Below are 18,931 nucleotides of genomic sequence, written 5' to 3' on the forward strand. Positions count from 1 at the left end.
CCCAGGACTGGAAGAAGCGTGATCTGCCAGGAAACCTTCTAACCCTTCTCTTTGCTTCTCTAGGCAGCTTGAAATCCACTCTCCAGATGCTAAGCATACGGTGATCTTAAGGAGCAAGGACTCAGCCACTGCCCAGGCCTGGTTCAGTGCCATCCATTCCAATGTCAGTGACCTGCTGGCCAGAGTGATTGCAGAGGTCAGAGAGCAGCTGGGGAAAACAGGCATTGCCGGGAGCCGAGATATCCGACACCTCGGCTGGCTTGCAGAAAAGGTAAGGAAAACATCCCCCCATAATTGTCGTTTTCCCCCAGGTTTCACCAGCACTGGAGCAACCATTGAGGTCAGTTACCTCATCCCATAGGCTGAGTCTCTCACTCACTGTCTATTTGGATTACTAGTCCGTCTCCAACCAGGTTGCCTCTGCATTTTACAGGAGTTGTGTCTCAATCAACTTTGCTTCCCCCACGTATACTCCAACGTGTGGCAAATTGCAGGCGATCACTAATTGTTTGTTGAATGAATGAATGAATGAATGAATGAATGAGTGAGTGAGCGAGTAGATGGACAGTTTGATGCCCATATCTATACATGAAGGGCAGGAATAATAACTCAAACGCACAACAGAGCTGTTGCCTTGGAAGGTAAGGAAGTTGAAATTGTTGCTTAAAAGTGTTTGTGTGGGTTTTGACGAACCTGCTTGTTAATAACACAGATACGTTTACAAATAATAGCAATAATAATATCAGCAAAGATTTCTTTGAGCGAAGACTATGTGCCGACCCTTTTCCTATATTATCTTGCATTTTATCTGTACTCTTAAGCCAGCGGACCCTGAACGCCATCATTTTTGAACTCCTATTTTGCGCCAGGCATGGCACTAGGCGGGCATGGGGAGGGGTGTCTCATGAACAAAGACGTGGTGTCTGTTCTCAGGGAGGACAGCTGCTGTGGAAAGCACCTGGAGTCATATCAACACTGTCACTCTGATTTCTTTTCCCAAGCTATGTGATATGTAGAAGCTAGTAAAACTCATTTGATCTCCTGGGAGTTAACCCTTTTCTTCACTTCAAAGGACTGAGCCTTTGTCATTTTCCCTACACTTGGTTGCTATCTCTTTAGCTTGACCTCGAGTGCTCAGGAACACTGGGCTTTGGGGACAGTCTGACCTCCCAGTGACTCACATTCTAATAGGTGGTAAATGGGAATAATGATCACCACAATAACCGCTTTCCTGCCAGGGAACCATGTCACCTGAGAAGGCCCAGTTAAATGGCACTTGAAAATAATGCTTAAACACAGCATTTGGCTGTTTTTCACCATTGTTCTTTGTTTGTATCAGTTCATGCGTGGGGCTCAGCCACAAAGTTCAACACAAAGTGAGCTGTTCCGTTTGGTAGTGTCCCATCTCTTACAGATTGCAAAGGAGTCAAGGGACAAGGCAGGTGGTGGTAGCTCCAAAATCATAATGAACACAAACCACAGGTAGGCTCTTATGTGTCAGGGTTCTTGATGAAAACAACACTGCAAATCTGGATGACCTCATTTTAGAAGTCACCGTTTCTAACATCTCCACTTTTTACTCTCTCCAAATATATGTATTTTTATTAGGAGAAGCCCTGTTACTAGCCAGGGATCTTTCATTTGCAAGTAACAGAAAGCTCAGCTTGGCTTGAGCAAAAAAAAGGGGTGGTGGCGCTTCTGATAACTACAATGTCCCAGGCTACGCTTCAGGCATGGGGGGATCAGGGGGTTTACATAATGATATTTGGCTTCCCTCGCCATCTCTTTGCACCCTTTCCCATTTTCTTGGTTTATACTTAGGCAAGCGCTCTTCCTTGGCCTGACTATTCCAGGCTTGCATTGTTCCTTACAGCTGACCATCTTTGCCCCCATAGTTCCAAACGAAGTGCTGAGATGAAGCCTAATTGGACTGACTTAAATCCTGTGTTCAGCCCCGTGCTGAGGCTGAGGTCAGCCTCCTCTAAGCCATGTGCACTCAGAGATGAGGAGAGGTGGTTCTCCAATGGAAAATTAGGCTGCTGTGTAAAGAAAATACTAAATGGATTCTGGGGGAGCAAAAGCAACAGACATTCACTATAGAAGAAAAAGGGGGGGAGTTGATTGGGATGGAAAATACCCTCCCTCGGTTATGGTCCTGAGTGAACTTGGAGACATGCCACATATGTCAGGGTCCTGGCAGAAGTTGGATGGCTAACTCAAAAGGGATGATTGGCAAGGATTTACTGCAGGAAAAACTTATAAAGTGTGACCAAGGTAAGGGAAACCAATAAGAGATGGAGAAGTATTACCGAGTGAAAACCAGCAAGACTTATAAAAACTAGCAAGACTTGTAGCTGCAGGAAAGGGCCGCCCACTTATAGCTGTGGTCTTTGAGAGAGAAACACAACCTCTGCCCGCTGATCTGCTGGTGTCTCCCATTGGCTGTGGCTGACCGGAAGCCAGAGGCAAAGGAGCCCCAGTGATGCACTCTGTGAAGGTCAGCCTTCCAGGACACAGAGCAGGATGGGAAAGGTAGAGCCTGACTCTGGAAGGGCAAAGGGAGGCTGCCCAGAATGCATATCTCTCCACCTTCCAAATAACTGAGATGGTCTCAACTCCCAAAAGTATGTTTCTCTCATCTCTGTTAATACAAACGAGAATTAAAGTCATTACCATTTGGATAGTCGAAAAATAGTAGTGGGTCTTTATTAATGATATTGAAAATTTTTCCAAAGGTTCCGTTTTTCTCACATATGAATTGCCTGCATATGCCTTTTGCTTATCCCAAATTACCAGTAGACATGTTTTTAGGAGAAATAATAAAGGTGCATAAAACACTTTTTCTGTTTTTAGAATATTATTGTTCTTTGGATGTAATTTCAGATCACCATTACAAATGTCCCTTTCAATTATATGATGTACTGTATCCATAAAGTAATGATGACTTATCATGGACAATTATCAGAAGTAAGAATATCTTTTATTGCCTTCACCTAAAACTTCCCGAAAGATTACCATGGATCAATTCTATGGGAATCAATTCAAACTGGAATCATTTTTGAATAAATATTTAATACTGAATCCTAGTGTGGAGAAATATGAATGGTTTTTAGCAAAATGTTACAATGAATAGCAAATGCTTAATACTGTGGCTTTCTTATATTATCACAAATATTAGCAAATTTGCTTGGTATTTGGAAAGCTATAAAGTGTGATCCTGTATATATTCAGCTGTAATTTACCTTAAATTGATGTCCTTTGTCTTTCCCTGTACTGTTAATCTTTGATTTTGTGGACTACCAGTAGCGCTGGGACAAGATTTGTACATATATTTAACTTCACGTTTTTAGAATTGGCATTTACATGAACTAAAACGATATGAAACAATAACAACTTCCGTTTTCAAGTCCGGTTCGACGCAAATCCTAAACCCTCTTCTACACTACACAGGAGTTAAACTTTATATTAACATTATTTTTTCTGTGAGATGGTCTGGGGACTGGAAGAACGGCTCCTACAAAATGGCCAGTTCTTGAGTCAAATGGGGAGAGTTCCGTGCTCTCCAAGAGAGGAGAATGAGCATGAGAAAAAAAAAATGGAGGTAATGAATTAATACAGCTTATAGGGAGGGAAGATCTAAAGGGAGGTGACGCTTCATCCTGAAGGAAGGTAACACGCAAATCTGGTACCTTGGAGGACATCCAATTATGGAAGATCTGGAAAAGTAGAAAGAAGGTTTGATTTTGACTTTGTGGCCAGCAGGGAACCTTCCTATGCAAAATCAGAGAGAAGGGAATTTAGGAATGATTGCTATGGACTGAATGTTTGTATCCCCCCAAATCCATGTATTGAAGCCCTCATCCTTAATGTGATGGTATTTGTAGGTGGGGCCTTGTGGAGGTAATTAAGTTTAGATGAGGTCATGAGGGTGGAGTATTCATAAATGGGATTGGTGCCCATGTAGAGGATGAAAAGACCAGAGCGTTTTCTCTCTCCATCATGTAAGCAAGAGGGTAGCCTTCTACAAACCAGGAAGGCGGCCCTTGCCAGAACCCCATGTTGGCTCTTTGATCTTGGACTTCCAGCTACAAAACTGTGAGAAATAAATGGTTGCTGTTTAAGCCACTCAGTCTACAGTTTTCTGTTATAGAAACCTGAACAAAGACAGTGATCTAACCCAAGCTCTTCTTTTTATCTGAGACCCAGAGGATGGAAGGTGTTTTCTCTAAAGTCACACTCTAAATAAAAATACAGAAATAATTAAGAGAGTGGGACAGTGCGGTGAAACCATGAATTCTTTTACTTAACTTGCAAAAGAATCCACTGCAGCTCACCCACTACAATCGATTTTACTCTTTCCTTGAACTCTAGGAGCCATTCTCTGGATTCTCTACAGTATCAAGTGTCAACACTGGGCCAGCAGCCTTTGAACTGGCACCATAGTCCTCGTCTCCTTGACTTCCTGGTTCTGTCAACTACGCCACAGTGACAGGTCCTGGACTGCTTTCCCCTGTGAGTGCCCTCCCCTGTACATGGGCCAGGTGCACAATGTAAAGTCTGTCCCACAATTAGTCTCAGAATGTTTCACTCCTCTCAGGCCCCTGTCTGTCCCCAAAGAAGCCAGGAATGCTAATCCCTACCCTGAATTATAAAATGCATCATGCCCCAAACACATTTTTTCCAATCATTGTTCTTTAGTTAATCTTTTTTACAGTAATCATGGAGGTGTTTTCAAAGGTCCTATTTCAGATAAGAGAAAAATGAACTGAGTTGTAACTCACTTGCTACTTAGAAAAGCAATAATAAACAGGCACATGGCAGAATTGCTGACTTGTTTTGTGCTCAGTTCACTAGGAGTTGCCTTAGCTTCACCTTGGTATCTGAGTTTGCAAACTATTTCTTGTCGGATGTAAAACACAGCACAGCAAAACAATAACACCAGTGGAAGCTCTGAGACGCAAGTTCAATCCTCAGCTTTCCTCGTATCCACTTCAGATTCTTTCAAATGGGAGCATTTATATCCCTGTGCCTCCCTTGAGTGTTACTGGAGGAAGGGAAGTTGGTAATTAGTATTTATGATGTGCCTGGTCTGTTTCAGGCAATGTGCTTTAAATAATCTCTATCCTATGAGGTAAACTTGGAGAAAATGAGTAACTTTTCTACGATCACTCATCTGGTAAGTGGTAGAGCCAGAGTTTGAGACCTTCTTTCAAATTCCCTAGCCCAGAACTTTCCACTACGCTGAGCTAATAAAGGGGCCCAGTGAATATGTGTCCATATGAGTGAGGGCCCCCCAGAATCCAGTATCAGAGCAGTATCACATACCAAAAGCACAGCTTCAGAACTAAGAAACATACCAAAAACATTCAAGATCCTTTATTTGCCTTTTGAAAATAGGGGGTGTCTCCATCCCAGTTCAGGCTGCTGTAACCAAGTATCATAGATTGGGTGGTTTAAACAACCGAAACGTATCTCTCACAGTTCTGGAGCCTCAAGGTTCGAGATCAAGGTATCAACATGGTCGAGTTTTGGTGGAAGTCCTCTTTCTGATTTACAGACAGCCTTCTTCTCGTTGTATCCTCACATGACAGAGGGAGAGAAAGGGCCAACTCCCCCTCTCTTCTTATGAGGACATTAATCCCATCATGGGGGGCTCTACCTACATGACCTCATTACCTCCCAAAGGCCCCACCTCCAAATGCCATCGCGTTAGGGCTTCCAACATATGAATTTTGGGGGACATAAGCATTCTGTCCACAGTGGGTGGAATTCACATATCAGGACTAAAATCCTCTAAAATCTTTTACTAAAACCTTTTATCCACATCCATTCCAATCGTCAAGTGCTTTCCTTCCTCCCATACCACTGAAAGAAACAAATCAAGGAGACCCTCTCCTCTCTGTTTCTGCCATTCATTCTTGACTGTCAATCAGCTGAATCTCTCCAGCCAGATACCTCGCTTTAGAGCCCACACAGTAACCCTCCTCTTTTGTTTTGTGTTGAACAAGCCCAAAGAACAGGTCCTACAAAGACTGCAATCATCTTTGATAAAATAGGTTAGGGGAAGACTAGATTATAACATGTGCGCACGCATGAGCACTCACAAATGCACACTCACCTGACACACAAACCCCACATAAGTGGTGACCTTGTTTCGCACCTTCTGTGGTTTAATTAATAGCACCAGTCTCTCGGCAACATGGTTCAAATCTCAGTTACCAAGGTATATTAGCTGTGAGTAATTTCATCAAGTAAAAACTTTGCGGTGAGCTCTTCAGTCCACAAATCACTGTGTGAATAGCAGATGTGCATCTGGACCCCTGACCAGTCACATCACTTCTTTTAAAGCCCCTCAGTGGTTGATCACCATGCATCTGTTAGTTCACACACAGACAGCAAAGCGAGTAGTTGTGTTTCCTCCTTGTCTCTTGGTGACATTTTACAGGAATGGATAATAGAAAAGGGGAACCATCCAAAAAAGGTGAAAGTGCAGCAAAACAAAAAGTGGTAACCCTGGAAGTGAAATTCAGATCAAATGTAAATAGAGTTATAGGAAAAATAGCTGACCGTAGGAATGTTGACACGGATATGGTCCAAGGGACTCTTGATATACAGTCAGAAGCACTTAGTGAAGATAAACTTATAAACGCAGACGAATACAGTAGCTGTGAAGGAAGATGCCCCAGAAGTGACGCCAGGGGAGAACTTCATATTTGAGAAACTCTCAGAGACAGTTCACATCACAAAGTACAAAGTATAAAGTGTCGCTTGCTGATCCAGACTTAGAAAGGAGTATTACCACTTGCCAAGGCCTCGAAAAGATGCCCACGCTGTATCATAAGTGACACAACAAGGACAAGGCAACAGCCCTGTTCAGACTACTCTTGATAAGTTTTTGACAAGGAAATAAAGCACTTTAATTCTCAGTCTTTCTAATGTTTTAAATTACAGTTTACTAAATAAACAGTGCTTTTACTTTTGCATGTTCCTACACACTTATAGCTGACACTAAAACAATTTTCAATTCTAATACAAATTTTCAAAGGCTATAGGACAGTATTATGTTTTCCAATTGATTAAGATTATTTACTATGGTTTCAGCTTGTATAATCGTTTTTTATTGTCCAGAACTACTGTGCAAAAGCAGGACTGCCTCCCCACCCCCCCATATCTCTCTCCCTGTCTCTCTCTCTCCTTCTCTCCCCGCTTCCCATCTATCCCTATATCTATCGATCCATTCATCTATCTTACCAACCCAGTAATTTCAGTCTCTAGCTACACTGCCCACCTGTATTAGAAGAATCTCAAGTGCAAATTAAAATAGCCCTGACCTGAGTAAAACAGGCTGCTGGTAATCAAGATCTTGGCAGTGTAATTAATGGAATGATATTTCTGGAGCCTCTAAATATATCAGCTCCACCATCTGCCTAAATGAAAATCACCTAAGTAGGAATTCCCCACCACTTCCTCCAGAGAGAAAACAGTCTCTGACCTAAGGGAACTCCCATCTGATAAATGGAAACAGAACCACTGTCCAGGCTATTCGGACTTGCATCACCCCTAAATCAAGACTGTTTGTTATGCTGGGAAACAGACTGTTAATGTAATTAAGTGCTAATGGGCCTGTTGTGTTGTTTTAAAAGGCAGTGCTCAAGGGCCTCAGGGAATCATCTCGGAGATGGAGCAAGGCTGAGGAAAACCTAGCCACAGCTTGGTTATCTACCTGCTGGTCTTCTGCTACAAGTGTTTAAAGTAAATGTGCCAATGTGGATGTAATTCAGATTTCCTCCATCTTCCATTCTGTCAAATAAAAATCAGAGATTTGAAATTGGGATGGGTGGGGGGAGGGGGGCGGGTGGCAGAGGCAGCCATAATGAAAGCATGAAAATATGCCCATTTTTCTACATGACTTCACAGTGCAATTTAGTTATGTGAATCATTCTCACCAAGGCGGAAACATCAGGGCTGCCCATGGAGGAGAGATGGGAGCATGTACATTTCATTCTTGTAGGCTAATTCCCACAATTCATATGGGCCTGTTTCAGTCTCTACGGAGAAGACTATAGGACTTGAGCTAGTAAACTCCCTTTGCCTGGTTGTGTGGCCAGCAGACTCTGCTGAACTGTATTTTGTCTCACTGGTTATTACAGATTGCCCTTCCTTTATGAAATATATCTCTTCCAGCAAACTCCCTGACTTTAGTAAAGAAAAAATGATTTTCCTCCTGATTTCCATTATTTGATTGTCTGATCATCTCCTATTCACCCCCTGGAGAAGGGAAGGATCCCTACCCTAAATAGTACGAGATGGCCAAGCACGTGACACCCAGCAGTGGACAGATGAGACTGGCAATAGTTTATTAGTCACATATAGTCAGAGCCTGGGAAGGAAGACATCGCATACCATGCAGGGCCACGTGGGGTTTGCATAGGGAACAGGGTGAAACAGGAGAAGCTGTGGAAGGCAGGCTTTGTAGTAATAAGAAGGTGAGATGCTCCCTGGTTGGTCTGGGAGGAAGTGAGTGGCTTGTCTGAATAATTTTGCAGGCTATTCGGGAAGTAAAACCCATTAGACTGAGGACTAGGTTGAGTGCAGCTGGCCAAGCTGATAAGAGAACCACCATGTTTTCCTGAAAATAAGACCCAGCTGGACAATCAACTCTAATGCGTCTTTTGGAGCAAAAAATAATACAAGACCTGGTCTTATTTTATTATAAGACAAGGAATATAATATAATATAATATAATATAATATAATATAATATAATATAATATAATATAATATAATATAAACATATAATATAATAAGAAATATAATATAATATAATAAATATAATATACCAGGTCTTATATTAATTTTTTCTCCAAAAGACACATTAGAGCTGATTGTCCAGCTAGGTCTTATTTTCAGGGAAACACGTTAGATGAGTGAGAACGGGTGGTGAGTATATCAGATGCAAGCAGAAGCTTTTGGGCCCTGTGAAGCTCAAAGATATCCAGGCAGCATGTGAAATTGTAGGCCTTACAATAGACCGATTAATGCAAGTCAGAATTTTTTAAGAGCTAAGTCTGAGATGAAGAATCTTGGGGAGTGATTACCCTGGGAAGACTGTTAAAAGATAACCTGAGGCATATTAAAACTGTTAAGAGTTTATTTAAGCAAAAGTCAAGTCCAATTGGGCAATGCCAAACCAGAAGTGGTTATAAACACTTCATTAATAGATCAGGGAAGGATTTATATAGAGAAAGTGCCGAAGCAAAGCAAGGAAGCTACTGATTGGCTTAAAGCCCCATTGGCTGTTTGTGAGTGGTTGTCTCTGGGTTTCAATTTTATAATCTTGAGACCATCGACAGGCTTGGACTTTGGTTTGCTTTCATAGTCTGCCATGGCATTAGAGCCACGTCAGTCTAATGGCCTTCTTATTTAATTAATTTAACACCTCTTAGGAGAAACCTGTAAGAAAGAGAGTGAAGCAGCATAGGCAGGGAGGAAGGTACCATAGACATGGTACCAGCTAATATCTAGCCTCAGTCTGATCCCACAGAGAGCTCTGGAGCGTGAATGGCAGCACAGGGTTCTCCCATTTGAAGCCAAGGGGTTTGGGAGCTGGTACCCCCATATAAGTCAGCCACTGGCTGTGATCCACTTCTGTCAGCCAAGGACAGTTTTCTAAAGAAGAGGTATTGAGCTGTGAGCAGTCAATATCCACGTCAGGTCAGGGTTGGATGCACCAACCTAGCAAAGGGAATTTTGGCAGAGGACCAACAATATCCATTAAAATCACTGTTGGGTTCCCATGGGCAAAAAAAAAAAAAAAAATTCCAGCAGATGTACACGGGACCTTTAAGTGGCATAAAGATCCTAGCCAGTTCCAAGACATGCTGACAACCTACCTAGAAGTTTACTTTTATTTACAACTGTATTCAAATTGTAGTAACTCACCCTGGCATTTACTGACTCCTCCCTCCCTCACACCATGGACTAATTATTTTTTAATGCTTTGAAATTCCCCAATGTCACTTTCAGAACCCCTTTGCATCCTTACATTTTTGGCTTGGGCTTTTTATTGCTGCTAATAGGACTAGGCTGCAATATTGCAAATGCCATGCAAATTAACACATTTCATTTCCCATCTTGAAACTTCTTCAAGGTGGTATTTTCAGGTCTTGTAAGTTGAATCAGTACCCTGGTTCATCAAGTGAGTAAATATGAGGTTTTTTACATTGATTTTATTTAAAATTAGGGATAGAAATATAAGTGTATTTGGAATCTGATTTAAGAATACCCATATTTACATACGGTCTGTGTCAAGATGAAAGTGAGGGTTTTTCTTGAGCCTCAGAGGTTACCCAGGACCCTCAGCACTTCCCTTTCATAATGAGTCAGGGGGAGGCCCTAAAATAGACCTCGATCTGTTTTTGCCCTCTGGGTTATAACCTTGCAGAGAAAAGAGGTGATTTCTTACTTAGGTCTGTAACTCCAGTGCCTAAGTGGTGTCTGGGAAATAGTAAGTGGTCAATCTATGTTTTGGCATCAGGGTAATGCTGACCTAATAGAATGAGTTTGTAAGTTTTCCCTCCTCTTCAGTTTTTGGGTAGTTTGAGATGGACAAGCATGAACTCGTCTTTAGATGTTTGGTAGAATTCACCCGTGAAGCTGTCTGGTCCTATACTTTTGTTGGTCGGGAGGTTTTAAATTACAGATTTAATTTCATTACTAGTAATCAGTCTGTTCAGATTTTCTATTTCTTCCTGAGTTAGTCTTGGAAGTCTGTTTGTTTTGGGAATTTATCCATTTCATCTAGGTTGTCCATTTTGTTGGCATATAATGATTCATAGTAATCTCTTATGATCCCTTATAATTCAGTGGTGTCATTTGTAACTTGTTTTATTTCTGATTTAATTTATTTGGGACTACTCTCTTTTTTTCTTAATGAGTCCTACTAAAGGTTTACCAATTTTGTTTATCTTTTCAACGCACCAGCTTTTAATCTCATTGATCTTTTCTTTTCTCTCTTTTTTTTTCTAAGTGTCCATTTCATGTATTTTCATTCTCATCTTTATTATTTCCTTCCTTCTACTAATTTAGGGCTTTGTTTGTTCTTCTTTTTCTAGTTCCTTCAGCTTAGTAAGGTTAGGTTGTTTATTTGAAATTTTTTGTTTGTTTGTTTCTTGAGATCGGCCTGTATCACTATAAACTTCCCTCTTATGACTTTTGCTGTGTTCCATAAATTTTGGAATGTTGTGTTTCCATTTCATTCTTTTAGGGGTTAATATTCAAAATGTTTAAAGAACTCATACAACTCAATATAAAAAAAATGAGCAATCTAATGAAAAATGGACAGAAGACTTGGACAGACATTTCTCCAAAGAAGGCATACCGATGACCAACAAACACATGAAAAGATGTTCAACATCACTAACCCTCAGGGAAATGTGAATCATAACCACAATGAGATATCACCTCATACCTGTCAGAATGGCTATTATAAAAAATACAACAAATAACAAGGGCTGGTGAAGATGTGAAAAAAGGGGACTCCTTGGGCACTGTTGGTGGGATTATAAATTGGTGCAGCCATTATGGAAAACAGTATGGAGGCTCCTCAAAAAATTAAAAATAGAACTACCATATGATCTAGCAATTCCCCTTCTGGGTATTTATCTGAAGAAATTGAAAACACTAATTTGAAAAGATATATGCATCCCTATGTTCATTGCAGCGTTATTTACAATAGCCAAGATATGGAAGCAACCTAAGTGCCCATCGATTGACGAATGGATAAAGAAAATGTGATATATACACACATACACATATACATATACATAGTATTATGCTAAGTGAAATCAGACAAAGACAAATACTTGTATGTGGAATCTAAAAAAACAAAACAAGTGAACAACAACAACAAAAGCCCAGAAACATACTCATAGACACAGAGAAGAAAACTGATGGTTGCCGGAGGGGAGGAGGGGTAGAGAAATGGGCGGAAAGGTAAAGTGGATTAAGAAGTACAAACTTCCGGTTATAAAACAAGTAAGTCATGGGAATGTGATGTCCATCACAGGTAATATAGCCAATGATACAACTTTGTATGGTGACAGGTAATTACTACACTTATCGTAATGATCACATATGAATGTCGAGTCACTATGCCGTACACCTGAAACTAATACAATACTGCATGTCAGCTCTACTTCAAGTAAGAAAAGTGGAAAGATTTGAAAGATTTCAATGGGTTATATTTGGTCCATTGCTTAATTTTACAGAGAAAGGCCTCAAGTAAAGGAGCATATTATGTGATGCCTGGAAAAGATGTCGTAAGTTGAAGTTATGTAAATCAATCTCAATGTCCCTATAAACAGAATGTCAAATTCATATATATGGGTTAATTTTAACTAAAAACTTATTGTTAAGCTTGTAGAAGTAATTCTATATTTAATCAACTATAAATTATAAAAACACCTTTTTAAAGTTTATATAAACTTGATTAAATAAAGCAATCATAATTAAATGTATAAAAATGAATTTCAAGAAAAGGTTTAAGATAATGTATTCATAATCCGTTTTTTCTTTATATGGACGAGATCAAAAGTTGAGGGGACAAATATTTGCAGGAAGTTTAGAGTTCTTGATGACGTTTTTAGAAAGTAGCCCATAGATTTGTATTTGTGCTATTTTCTCCATTTTATGTTTGAACTTTTATTGTAGCAAACAAGGACCTTAAGCATAATTGCTAGTCATTCAGGTTTCTGGAAGCTTCACCCTATACCCTTATGTTATTCTGAGAAAGTAGACCTTACAATTCTAGGAGCCACCTTCTCCTGGCACTTGGTTTCCCACCACTTGACCTTATGGCACATTGTTTTCCATCTATTTCAAGCTTCAAGGCTTTAGCTTGAATAACTGGATTGATAGGTAATTTTATCCAGAATTCAACAACCATAAATTCAAAATGGAACTGTCACAGGACTCTGTTTTTTTCCTTCTCCATCGTCTTTTAAGAGTCGAACGTCTGTTTGATTATGAACAATCAAATGATTTTTTAAAACAAATGTATGATTAGTTATTTGCCCATCCACATGGTAAACATAATTCAGCACCTATAATTCATTCATTCAGTAAATAACTTTTGAGTACATGCAATACGCTAGGCAGGTTTAAGTACATGGGAATATAACATTAAGCAAGTCAGACAAGTTCCTTGCTGCACTGGAGCTGAATTTCATCCGGGAGATGGATAATATACAATAAAAACAAACAACTCAGATAGCAGTAGTAAGTACTATAAAGAGAATGAGCGATGTGAATGTAAAGGATTAGGGAAGCGATTTTAGATAATTATTTATAATGGGCAAGACAGTAGGGACCAAGGTGTTCCTAGGAACTCACTAATAAATGGGGAAGATAGACATAGAAACTAAGAATTCCAAATATAGAACCATGCATGCTATTATTTCTGTATTAAATCCTATAAAGATTCATAGGAAGGAATCAGCTCACTTGGCCTAGGAGGGTAAGAAAGGTATTGAGCTGAACCTTAAAATCAGGTAGAAAAAGACTTTCCTGGTAGCAGGAACAGCATGTACAAAGGCTAAAAGGCACAAAATGCACAGCCTCATTTAAGAACAGCCATATTTGGAGCTGGAGCACAGAATATATACACTCAGGTGGTACCACCCTCAGCAACGCCCTGAGGCAGTTGGACCTTCACTCGGATGCTGCTGTATTGCATTTTTAAAATCCTTCTTTGGAATTGTCTTTAAAGACAATTTCTTAGCAATGTATGAAAATCTACTTTAGAGTCCCATGGGCATCCCTGTGGGCCCAAATGTGTTTTATTTTTAACTTTCACCCTGCTTGGCTCAGCTCAGCACCTTCCACCCCTTTAAATGATAGCTCCAGCCTCTCAGAGCTAGATAAGTTGGTACCTGGAGGTAAGTTTTGAGCCTTGGAATGCAGTTGGGCATACTATTGTGACACCTAAGGCTGACCCCCAGGGGCGCCATATCCAAAATACAGAAGCTGAAAGCTGTAAATTCTCAGTGGAAAATAATTCAACATTTTTTGAGTGCTTACCACTGGGCCAGGTGCTCTGTTCTACTTTACGACTAGTTCTAGTGAGTTTTACATATTAACTCTCTCTTTACCCAGTACATATAAATCTGTACGCTCAAGACTATCTTTCTTTCAAAAAAATTAAATAACTGTAGCATATTGCTTTTTACAAAATATACTCTAGGGCTTTATGTATTGTACGGAAATAGTTTTAGAAGTGGACCCTCCAGTGACTCACCTACAGAGAAGTTCTTCCTTGATATCCCAATTCTAAGAACAATGCAAAATATAACAAACAATTGTCTTGATCAGTTTGAGCTGGTCTAACAAAATACCACAGACAGGTAGCTTAATAAAAAACAGAAATGTATTTCTCACAGTTCTGGAGGCTGGAAGTCCAAGGTCAGCGTGCCCATATGGTCAGGGGAGGGCTCTCTGTCGGACTGCAGACTTCTTGTTGTGAACTCACACGGTGAATGGGATGACGGACCTTTGTGGGCTCTCCTTTATAAGGGCACTGATTCCATTCATGTGGGTTCTGCCCTCATGACTTAATCACTTCCCAAAGACCCCACCTCCTAACACCATCACCTTGGGCGTTAGGTGGTCCACGTATGAATTCGGGGGGGTGGGGGAGGCACAAACATTCAGACCATAGCAACAATTATTTGCTTAGTGCTTTACAGAGTCTTTTCATAGTAATTACGACTGTAACTCTCCTGAGAACTCACGGAGTCTACACTCTTCACCTACCAGAGCTCAGGTGAGCTCTATGCTCTTGATGAGTGACTACCTGCCCACGCACAGGCTGTGTGTCCAGTTCAGAGGTGTGGGCTGCCTGCTGTACAGGAACCCCCATCCCCATTCAGGAAGAACAGGCCCCTCCGACAGGTGGTGCCTGCCTCATGACTGTCAAGGCGCAAAGCGCTTACTGGGATTCTGCCCACAAGGTGCTGTCATGGACAATAAAAGCGACTCTGAATAGGGCTGAAAAGAAAGCTGAGTCTCGGTGTTGCAATGATTAGTATGACCTTTCATTTTTAAGTGGTTTTATGAAAATGTGAGTACTGCATGCTGCGTAATTTTAAACAGGGGGGGTCTTTTCTTTTTCAAAACAGGCCTTCAAAAGACTCAAGCTAATTTTATGCACCCGTGATGGGTCAGGTAATCATCTCTAAAATCACCAACTGCTGGCAGTCAGCCTCCTACCTCATTGTTGCACCCTTAAGGGAAAGAGAAGCTGTTAGTAACAGCGTGACAGTCCTACCCAAAATGTCCTATTAAATAATTATGTTGAAACATGACAAACCGGAGATCTGAGGAAGATCTTCTTTCCTAATATAATTTTTCCATGCCTACTAGAGTTTGTCGTCCTCCAAGAAAAGGAGAGAAGAGGCAATGTGAGCGGTGTTTGTGTGCAAAATGGTGCATTACAGGGGATTATTTCAGAGGCTCCATTCTGGGAAGTTTTTAAAGGGCTATTTATTACTACGTCCAGTTAAGGAAGAAATTGGTAGGAAGGAGAGAAAAAAAAAACAGGTAGGATGGAAGGAAGGAAGGAAAAAAGGAAGGGAGGGAGGAAGGGGGAAGGAAAGGGAAACATATGCTGTAATCACTTTACTTCCGTTAGATTTAAACCAGCTTATGTTATTCGGAGGATAAAATTAACATTTGGATTTAACAACACATGCTTTAAAACTTCTGCTTGGATCCCTGATGCATGGTACTATTTGATTCCTGGAAATATGATAATGCCACTTGAATGTTCAGCTTTCTCTTAGTTTGGTGATAAGCCCAATGAATTTTTCACGTGAGCAGAAAGTCAAATTGGTAACAGTGAAGCCCGGTGGGACTTGCAAAGGGATTTTTCCTTCCCTCAGTTTTTAATGAGGCCCCACATTTGTCGTCCTCGCCAGTGGCCACTTTGAGTGCCTTGTGCTCCGTGTGTGTCATGGAGCTGCTGCCAGGCTGCTGACCTCTGCGTTTGGTGAGATTCAGCTGAGACTCTCATCCAAGATCCAACATATTGTTGAATCCATGATGTCGGTTCTTGGCTCTGATACTAATGAGTAGCACGGTGTACATATTAACCCAGGCTCTGGCAGTGCTAATGCCAGACACACAATGAGTTGGAGTTGGGAGGAGAGCAGCGAGATGCCCAGTGCACTGGTGTCTTAAAAGACGTGGGCAATTAGAAAAGCTGTGTTGCAGAATTACTGTGTCATAGCTCATGGGAAGGAATAAGCAATCAAGGGGTGGAAAAAACACGCTGTCTTATATCGCCTCTTAAATAAATAAATAAATAAATTCCTCCACATCAGAGAGGTGCTTTATGAACTGTGAAATAGGGAGGAAAGTTGAAATGTTTGAAGAGTCAGGTAATAGCTTTTATTACCAAAAGGAAGCTGAGTTCCAGCCCTGCTGTTGAGTAAGTATAGATTTAAGACCTTCGGACATGGCCATGTGGCACTAACCACGACAATTTTTCAAGGCAGTGTTGTACTGTCCATCTGTTTTTCTGTTTTTCGGTTTTTCGTTTTTTCTTTCAGGCAATGGCAGGCCAGAGCCAGGGTATAAAAGAGCATGCTGCGATGGCCTTGGAAGCCATTTTTCAAAAGACAGTGGCATGCAAGAATTTCTACCAGTGCTTTCTGGGCAGTGTAATTGCCAGAGAGGAAATTGTGCCTACATTTTTACTGCACCTGGAGTGCCTAACTGTTACTGGCTCCTAGCTCAAGACAGACTGATTAAACGGGTAAAGGCGTTAGGAAAATTGACTGTAAACTCAGCTGTACTTACTAAAGATAACTACTTGACTTTGGACAAGATACCAATCTTAAATTTGTTGCAAATGCCTCATTTTACGATGCAAAAACCGAGGTGAAGAAAGGAATAAATGGCTTTGCACTATATTTCGCTGTTTCCCCTAAGCACTAAAGTTATAGGGGAAAGAAGAGTACTCGTGTGATGCAATGAATAAACAGCAGACACCCGCCCACAAGACTCGGTTCTGACCCTCACTATGCTCTTAGGAGCTCTTTCTTCTCGAGTGAACCCCTGTTAGCCTCTCGGAGCTCCTGCATCCACCCCTGGAAATGCTAATAGTGACGTAAGTGAAAGCACTTTGTAAACTGTAGAGCCCCATACAGACGGAAGCTACTATTTTTATTATCCAAGACAATGCTTTCTAGACTCTGTTACTATAGTTTAAAAGGGGCTGTATATGAGAAAAAGAAGAAATGGAATCCATGAGCAAATGATTCTGGGGAAAACCAAAAAAAAAGCTGTATTTGCCTTTACTATTTTGCTGACATTGAAGGCTCTAAGATGTCCTGATATAAAGAAGGCCATTTGAATTTGTTTAATATTGTGCTTCCTAAGTCAGTCTCACCATTGTAATTCTCCATCTTTATCCTTGTAGAGACAGACACAAAGTATGTCATGCGCTACTTATTTTGTATAAATGTTGATAAATGTTATATTCACTCATGTACCATCAATGATTGGGCATCTGGGGAGCAGGCAGCAGTATGGTAGGGTTTCAGAGAAGTGTAGAACTCCATCAGAATTTCCTGAAAGTGGATAGTGCTAGTGAGAAATGCAGATTCTGGGGCTCTACCCCAAACCCACTGAATCAGCATCTCCTGGGAGGTGGGGCCTGGAAATCTGCATTTCCCTCAAGCTCCCAGGAGATTCTTCAACACACTGAAGTCTAATTACCACCACTGTATACTGTGGTAAAGAAGAGGATGGACTGTAGAGTTAGCCTGGTTTTACGACTTCCTAATTGTGTTACCTGAGCAAGCTACTTGAATTCCGTTTCTAAGCTCATTTTCTTATCTGTGAAAGGGGTATGATGACTATTTTGCAAAGGTTTTGTAAAGATTAACTGATCTAATGTATGCAAAGTGCTTATCACCACATCTGTTTTAGTCCAGTTGGGCTGCTGTAACAGAATACCAAAGATTGGGTGACTTATAAACAACGGAAATTATTTCTCACAGTCTGGAGGTTGGAGGTCCAAGGTTAGGGTGCAGTCTTGGTTGGGTGAGGGCCCTCTTCCATGTTGAAACATCTCCTTGTATCCTCACATGGGAGAAAGAGCAAAGGACCTTTGTGGGGTCTCTTATAAAAGGCGTTAATCCCATTCACGAAGGCTCTACCCTCATGATGTAATCATCTGCCCAAGGACCCAGCTCCTAGTACCATCACTTGGAGGATTAGGATTTCAACATATGAAGTTGGTGGGTGGGGGGGGGCGGGACGAGAACACTCAGACCATAGCAACCTCTGATATAATGAGATCTCACTAATAGTAATGATAACTGCTATTATTATTTTTATTGTTGTTATTGAGACCACTATACAAGGTGGAAATAAAATAAACGTGCTCACTGTTCAGGGCTAGAGCTAAATTTCAGTAGTTAACTGCCGGTGCCATGATATGTGCTAAGGGGATATAGCAGTGAAATCAGATGGAAACTCAGTGTTTCGCTCTTTTTGGAGACACTCATGGAAATCTCTACAAAGAAGGTATTTGAGTTAACCTTGAAGCAGATGTCTTCTGGGTAAGAACCAACCCTCCTAATAAACAGGAAAAAAAAAATTCCTAAGAATACTTTCAGCAAACCCGAAAGAAATTTGCCACATATCTGGCATTACCACCTTCATAGCTTTGTGAGTTGGCTTCCTTTCACCTCGTGTCTCAGAAGTAATTATTCTTTCTATGATTTAATTTTCTTAAGACTATCATAGGGAACATGGAAAAAAAAAACTCCATAAATATTAAAAAATAATTGTAAATAATAGTTCTAGTTTCTTGATTCTCCCTCCCCCTCTCCCCCGAGCTTCCAATTGTTATTTGGTAACCTCTG

At 40.8% G+C, this 18,931-nt stretch overlaps 1 protein-coding gene across 1 annotated transcript in view; it reads left to right on the forward strand.

The window, feature by feature from the left end:
* The window catches only part of SNTB1 (syntrophin beta 1), a 206,603-nt gene that overhangs the window by 135,840 nt on the left and 51,832 nt on the right, over positions 1-18,931 (forward strand). The window contains exon 3 of the mRNA XM_019717404.3: positions 64-271. Within this exon, the coding sequence (XP_019572963.2) occupies positions 64-271 (208 nt within the window). The remainder of the gene's footprint in view (positions 1-63; positions 272-18,931) is intronic.

Source organism: Rhinolophus sinicus, chromosome 6 (genome assembly GCF_057876585.1).
Source record: "Rhinolophus sinicus isolate RSI-liver-muscle chromosome 6, RSI-T2T, whole genome shotgun sequence".
NCBI lineage: Eukaryota > Metazoa > Chordata > Mammalia > Chiroptera > Rhinolophidae > Rhinolophus > Rhinolophus sinicus.